An 8,042-nucleotide genomic window follows, 5' to 3' on the forward strand; every position below is an offset into this window, starting at 1 on the left:
CTCTCTGATTATGCTTGTGGTTCTCCTCCAGTTGATAGGGATAAGCAAAGCCACGAAGGCGCATTCTCTGAAAGCAATGGAGAAAGTGAGGCAAACGGAGAGAAACCGCAGATCGATCCAAGTAAGTGGGACGGCAAGGGTAATGGACTTAAGGGCTCTGCGCCGGCCGCGGGGAGGTGTCGAGGCGCTGGGGCTAATTACGCGGCCGAGCACCGGCCGCTACCGACGCCGCTGCGCCAGCCTGCCGGGGTCTGCCATCTGCAAAAGCCAGAGCTGCCTTTCTCAGGCTCGAACGGGATCTCGTACGGCTTTGGCTTTCCAGGCTGAAAGGAAAACAAAAACCCACCCTACAACTGCAACTTAAACAAACATTAAAAAAAAAAAAAGAAAAAGGAGAGAGAGAGAGAGAAATGCAATAGCCGCCTATCCCCGCTCCTGCCACCCCAGCAAACTCAGCAGGACGTGCTCACATCCTCCTACCTCGCCGCGCTCCCAGGCGTGGGCAGACGCCAGGGAGAAGGGTGCCTAGAAAGCACTGGATGTGAATCTGATCTTTTTTGAGACGGCTCTCAGGCCAGGGCGGTTATTGCTGGGCTGAGAACAGAAACCTCGCCGTTGACTTGGTTCCTCCCCTCCCCCCTTCGTCTCCTCGGTGGAAAACCCCGGGCTGGATGCTCCCAGGACTACGAGACTGGTGGCAGAGTGCCTCGGGATTACTATCGCGATTAACGCCGTGCGAATGAGGGTCCTAAGAGGGCGAGGGTTTAATTATGCCGGCTGTAGACTACTTCTCCATCTCCCTGGGTCTTGCCAGGGATGACACCGGAGAACGTAGAAATTAAAAAGAGAAACAATTTCGATGACATGTTGACCTGGCTGGTCACTCCCCGGGCTGGCAGTTTGAGGTGTGGGGTGGCCAGGAAGGAGGGAGGGAGCTAGAGAGAGAGGAAGAGAGAGGAGGAGAAAGTATTTTAAAACTGTATGCTACAAACAATAAAAAAGGCGAGGGGAGGCGGGGGTAACGGGGCTTTGCCGCGTGTGGTTGCGTGTGAGCTCCCCATGTGTCTGTATTTTGGAGTCCATTGTGCCTCACGATCCTCTGTGCCTGGGGAAATGAGAGCCACGTCCTAAACACGAATACCGGGACACCTGATCGGCTGTTTCTGCGTGGATTTCCCTCCCAGCCCCCTCCCTCCACACCCCACCCTCCCCCTCAGCCTGAACTTCTGTTGTTTTCGTTGTAGATAATCCAGCTGCAAACTGGCTCCACGCAAGGTCCACCAGGAAAAAGCGATGCCCTTACACCAAGCATCAGACATTGGAACTGGAGAAGGAGTTTCTGTTCAATATGTATCTCACTAGGGACCGTAGATACGAGGTGGCCAGACTCCTCAATTTAACAGAGAGACAAGTGAAAATCTGGTTTCAGAACAGGAGGATGAAAATGAAGAAAATCAACAAAGATCGAGCGAAGGACGAATGATGGCGACACGTGGGTTAAATTGAAAATGCATAAAGTAAAAGGAAAAAAAAAAGAAAAAAGTTAAAACAAAAAAATCATCCCCTCGAGCCCTGCCATGCAATGCATCTGGGTCCAGGCCTCATTTTTTCCCTTGGCAAATTCTGATTATGATTGTACAATGATAGTCACAGAGGCCAGATTGCCAGGAGAGGTACAGTAAGACTTTTAATTTTCTAATAGGAAAGAAAAAGGGGGCATTAGCACGAAAAGGCTGTTTAACTGGCTTGTATAAATCTACCTGTTTCTTCACTTATGGAAAGAAAAAAAAAGAAAAAAACTACCTTTTCATAATGCACAACTATTTACGGACTGTATAGTTTAGTCTACGTAGTTAATTTTATTCGCTCTTTGCGTGGCAGAGAGATCTCTGCTCTAATACTTGAACACTGTGTTTTATTGTGGTAATTATGTTTGTGACTCAATTTATGTGCTTGGGTGCTGTACCGGATGTAATGGTGTAAGCTAGAATTCAATTTGAACTCAGGTTGTTTATTATAAAAATTGCATAGAGTATAGCTCTGTAGTGTATTAAGTCTTTTCTGTATAATTAGACAGTTAACCTTTGATTGTAAAATATATATATTATATATCCCAATGCAAAATAATAAAATAAAGGTAGAAAAAAATTCGTTCGGGATGTCTGGGAATTACGGTTCTCAAAATATGAAGCAAGTCATTTTAGTATGCACAGTTGATATATATATAGTACTGTCTTCGTCGGTTGTATATATAATCTATATATTAAAAAAAAGTAAATAAACAGACTAGCTTAAATATTGTTTTTGCACCAGTGAGCAGTTAGCAGATTTCGGAGCTATACGTATATGTGAAAAGGGTAACTACCTATGGTTTATGTTTGAATTTTAATCGAATGATTTGATGGTTATTGTAATGAAGGTTAATTTTATTGATAATAAATTATACATTATAAAAACCTACATTTGGTTATTGTAAATTTGTATCAATTAAAAAAATAAATCTGGGAAGTTATGTTGATGCAGAACGTACACTGTCTATTTTGAAATAGTTACCTCATGGCCTACTGACCAAATCGTTGTGTTGAAATGATATTTAACTTTTTGCAAAATAAAATATATTGATTCTTTTATATTTTGTGATGTTTTAGCATTATTGAGGAGAGGTTCTTCCACAGCACACTGAATCTCGCCAGCAGATTTGGCAGGGCTAGGGCAGCTGCAGAGGTGAGGCAAGGAGTGGTATTATTTTCGAGCCAAGGCAAACCCACGGTTTTATAAACGCAGCCCCCAGGTGATGGAAATTTGGGCTTATGTTCATCCTAAATGGACAGATTCAGGTCCTAAATGCCATAGCTTCTCTGAGGGTAGGCATCCTTCCTCCCTTCCGGATAAGATTTGGTAAGCCGGTGCTTAGCAGTGTGCGGAGGAAGCCCCTTGGATGGCAGCGGGGCACGGTGCCGAGCTAACGCCGTTTTAATAAAATTCGCCGGCGGGGCGGGGGAACTAGGACCAAACCAAAATGTCCGACGTTCTTCAGTGCGGACAATAATGTAAATCAGCTCAGACAGCGACATTTAAACTGAGATTGTTAATTAGCCTCCACCAGAAAATGTCCAGCACTAAGTGTGCTCCCACAACCCTTTTGAGAAGGCTCGCCTTACCAGGGCGTTAATTTCAAATTCCCTGCTAGAGATAATTGTCCATGCAAAATATGTTATTTCAAACGTCATCCACTTTTTTCCTTCCCTTGCCTTCACTTTTGGGGTTTTTTTTTGTTCCCCCCCCCCCCTTTAAATGTCCCGTGGCAAAAAATACAACCCATTGCGTTTTACTAGCGCCTCAGATGATATATGTATTTATAGATAGATATAGATACAGATAAAATTTTACTGACAATTATGGTAGAATTTATGGTGTCCATTTTAGTCGCTGATTTAGCCGAAGGAAAGCGGTGGGCTGGCAACAGTCTACAGCAGAGAAGACGAAATAGTATTTATTTTTAAAAAGAGAAGGATGGTTTCTTTGGAGTGAAAGATTTCCATACACCCCCTCCCCATTCCACCTACCCCTCCCCCGCCGCCCCAACCCAAACCAAGCTCAGCACCAAAAGAAAATAGCGAAGTCTATGAGCTTGCTCAAATTTACCCTTGTTTTGGGCGGACATCTTACTGCTCAGAGTGGATATCCTCCATAACATGAATCGCAGCACAGCTCTGCACCACACCGACCCTTGTTCGCAAATATGGCGAATAACAATAAAATCCTTCTTGTTTTACGAAGGTACCCTTACATATATATATGTATATATATACTTAAAGCAAAATAAGACGGAACACGCTTATGGTCTTGGCAGAAGTTGTTGTTAGGAAAATTCAGAGCCATACTACAGTGCAATAAAAGAAAATGACTGCTGTAACCGTTTATGGGGTGTAAAACGCTGCAGGGCTAAAGACAAAACTTAGGGAGCCGGCAAGAAGTTTACAGATGTGCAGAACGGCGGGAGGAAAAAAAATGCTTTCGACTTCACCTTAAAAAAAAAAAAAAAAGGAAATAAATCCGAGGTAAGATTTGATGAGTTCTAATTAGCAAAAGGGAGCTCGTTCTGGCGTGCACACACACAAAAAGCCCCTAATTGATCCCTGAGCCAGTATTTGGGGATGCTGGGACGCCCTCTGTTGTTGCAGACAGAGGCAACTTCAAAGAATCAGCATTAAGAGTGTGTAATAAATGACGGGTCTGCAAACTGTCTGGAATTCGGCTCTTAATGAGTTTACAACTGTCCAGCCACAATTAAGATTTTCTACAAAAGCCTTTTCATTTGTTTTGTCTGGCTGTTTTAGATAAAGCGGGAGAGCGGAAATAACAACCTTTTTCTGGCCTTCCCGTGCTTAAATCCCGGCCGTCCTCCGCCATCAAGCGCTCGGCCGCCTCCCCGACAGCTCCTAAAATGTCGACTTTATGGGAGCATAACCGTGCTTGGAAGCGCTGGGTTGGTTTTAACAAAGGCCGATAGGTTTGAGGGTGTTTTTACCCCTCGTATCCTCGAGTTTTTTCCCCACCTTATCCGGCCGACCGGGCGCCGTCAGGGTGGCATTTACCGCCTGGCCACGCTCAGTGCACTCGTGGCAAAAGTAAAGCTTGATCTGCACCAGGGACACGCTGTTCATTTATTATTCTCAAAATACCGAGACATTTCCTACTATGTGATAGAGACGGATGGAGCCCTGGCACCGAACTGCCAGCTCCTCTTTCTTTCCCTTGCCCCAAAGGTTTGCTCTTCCCTGGTTAAGCTCTGAGCCTGCAAACAGGGTATCCTGATTTCCCGAAAGGCTGGTGTGAAATGAAATATTGTGAGAAAGGGGGAATTGAAGGGTTCGAGCAGGATGTAACAGAGTCTCCCCGGCTCAGCCCGGGAGGAGAACGCCCAAAGAGCTTCACCTTTGGAGATCTGGGGCTAGCCGACGAATTTTCCAATGCCCTTGTCCGCTCCGCGTGGCTGAGACACAGCCGTGCGGGGAACCGGCAGTGCCGCAAAAATCTCGTTTGAAAATTATTTACCGGCGGCTAAAATTCTTCAACAGCTGTCTTTGATACAAATAAAAAGCCTTGCTTGTGTCCGAAGCAATTTCAGCTCTGTGGGACCCGTTGTGATTATATTACACAGATGTGAGAAGGCTGATGCTCTGCAAACTTGACGTGTCTCTCAAAGTCATTCCTAACTTGTTCTCGCCGTCTATTTTGTTTCCTCGAATGGTTTTCCTTTTTTTTTTTTTTTTTTTTTTTTTTTTTGACGCTTTGCTTTTGTTGGCTTCCACGTCTTGAGAATGAGGCTTAGTGTGGAGTTGTGGAATATTTTCAGATGCCAATTGCCAAAAGAGACGGGGAAAAAAAGTAATTGGAAGGAAAATAAATGCAGGAGGAAAGGAAGCATAAAATATGGGCTGGAGTATAAACGTTTTATTTTGTAAGTTTAAGCCAGACAACTAAACAAATCGCTGCATAGTATTCCATAACAGAACTACTTTCTCTGCATCTTACTTACATTTCCTTAAATCAAAGCCAATCTCTTTATATCGAAATTCAGCACAGGGAAAGAATGCACTGAGCTAGTTTTTCCCCGCACTGATTCAAAGATTTAATTCTTTCTAGGGATAAAGACTAACAGCCACTCCCTGCTTTCTAACAAGAGCCTTCCTATCAAATGTTTGCCTACATTGGCAGTGCTAAACTTATTATGATTAATTATTTTTTCCTTGGGCAGTAAAATTACACTGAAATTTGAAAGTGTTTATGCATCGTCATACTAAGTAATAACTTGGCACAGCACGTTCCATTATAATCGTGGATAAATTACAGCGAGAACAGATTCCAAACCAACAAAATCATCTCTAGTATGAACCACATCAAGATACTGCTTAGTACACAAGCCATAATCATGTAGTGCTCCCAGGTCGCTTATAACTTACGAGCACCGTTTTATCACTACGTTTTACTTCCCGGAAAAGCTCAGCGGCAAAGAGGTGTATCCCAGAGTTTACAAGGAAAAAAAAATTACAATTAATCCCTCCTAGACGACTATTTTTAAAGCGTGTGAGAATATAGCCATGACCAAAAACTTGAAATCTGCTCCTGTTCACCCTTTCTCCGATTGGAAAAAAAAATAAATTCAAATGAAAAGCGTGTTTACAGGCGCGGGAATCTAACCTGATCTTGTAAGCGACAAAACGAGATATTTCAGAGGGTGTTTCAGAAGCAGCGTTATGCCTAACTCGCAGAGGTGGGGGAAGTCAACAAGGTGGCGGGGATCCATGTCTAGGGGTCCTTCTAGCATTTATTCAGTGAAGGCTTTTTGATAAATCTAAAGGGCTGGCAGGGGAAAAAAAAAGCTGAAAGCAAAATACATTTTTAAAAACCGTGGCGGCGATAAGAACACGTAAGGAAAGAAAAAAAACACATAAACGTGCAAATTGTAGAGAATCAGAGAGCTCGAAATACAACCACCCAGACAATCTATTCGGTCCTACACTATTCATATTTAAGTCTAGTCATTGGTTATATTTGCTATTTCTTTCTTCTTGCATCTTGCTATGTTGTCACCAGAGGAGCAATTTATTGGTCTAATGTCATCTACTCCAGCCTCTTTGATCTTCTTGGTCGTCGTCTTGTTTGCATCGCATTCGTTTAAGTTCTTGGGCCTCTATTCCTTTCCAGCAACCTCTTCTGCCGGCGTGTTCCCACACCGTGATTGCGACCGCAGGGATATTGTTTAATATTGGTGAATTGGAAGAAATAACCGAAGGGGCTCTTTCGGCGGCTTCTCCCTTATGCCTGCGAATAATAACTGCGTTTTCACATACTTAACACTTGGCAAACATTTACATGCATCTGCCACATCTGCATGCTCTGAAGCACCAGTATCTCAGGGATCTGGCTTTCAAGAATTGACTTGCTTCTGTCAGTAACCTGTATTCATGGGGCTGCAATAACCACGCATAAAGGGTGCCAAAGGGTGCGCGGTGTGTGTGCGGGTGTGTGTTGGAGGTGTGTAGGGGGGCAGAGGGTGCTCCACTTTTACAAAACATAAAGTTTAGGGTCCGTGCGAAATATCGCCAAGAACAATTTTAACTGGTGAGAAAGTCTTTGTACAAGGGGCACCAAACTATAATTGAAAGGAGAATTTCCGGGGCAATTCCATTGTGCTTCTTCCAGTTTATGATGTGCAATACAGGCAGGCAGTAAAAGCTGTCTTTACCAGGACTCCCTGTCTGAGGGAAGGAAACTCATTTTACGATCCGTTTAAAGGAAGGGCACGGAGCAGCATCCTCAATGGAGAGCCATTCGCATTGTTGGGGAGCACAGTGTTTAGAAAGGCAGCCACTCTCCCCGTCATCCGCGCGTACCGCTGCTGCCTCACGCTCTGGACTGCAAGGTATGTAGGGCGGAAAGGTAACTCGGGCAGTAAACAGGCGGCGGCAATTTGAAGCCATTTGTAGGCGATTTCTTCAACTCTGGAGTTTCGGTTTATTCTGTTTTTTCTTCTTGAGAAGTTCAGAAAGTTGAACCCCCAATTTTTAAAATTCTTTTTGCCATTATTTTTGGTGGGTGGTGGTTTTTTTTGGTGTGTTCTATTGCTGGGTGGGAGTTTTTTGTTTGGTTGGATGTCGTTGTTTGTTTGGGGGGTTGGTTTTTGTTTTGTTTGGGTTGTTTTTCGCCTTTCCCCGGGGAGGGTGACTGTGATTTTTTTTTTTCCCCCGGTGCTGACTGCTAGGGAGTGCCTTGATTTCCAAGGCTCGGCACCCCTCGGGACCAGAGGGGGGTGCCCTCGCAAACCCTGTTGCAGGGCTACCTCCTGATTCTTTCCATTACGAGAAAACAACGCGGGGGGAATGAGCCACCCCCTTTAAACTTGATATAGATACATATACACACACATAGACATATATATTTAAAATTTTTAAATTTGATTTGTCGCAACGCCCCCCGGTCCATCAGCGACCACGCGGGGGGCGCGCGTCCCCGGGGGCCGAGGGGCCGGCCCGGGC

The 8,042-nt window shown here is 44.5% G+C and overlaps 1 protein-coding gene across 1 annotated transcript; it reads left to right on the top strand.

Moving 5' to 3' along the window:
- On the top strand, positions 1-2,460 carry HOXA9 (homeobox A9; the record flags this gene model as incomplete). The annotated part of the gene is made up of 2 exons (XM_008632050.2): positions 1-121; positions 1,245-2,460. Coding segments are annotated over 2 exons (360 nt in total), but the record flags the coding sequence as incomplete, so codon positions are not given.
- Between the last annotated feature and the right edge of the window lie 5,582 nt (positions 2,461-8,042).

Source organism: Corvus brachyrhynchos, unplaced genomic scaffold (assembly GCF_000691975.1).
Source record: "Corvus brachyrhynchos isolate BGI_N302 unplaced genomic scaffold, ASM69197v1 scaffold53, whole genome shotgun sequence".
NCBI classification, from domain to species: Eukaryota; Metazoa; Chordata; class Aves; order Passeriformes; family Corvidae; genus Corvus; species Corvus brachyrhynchos.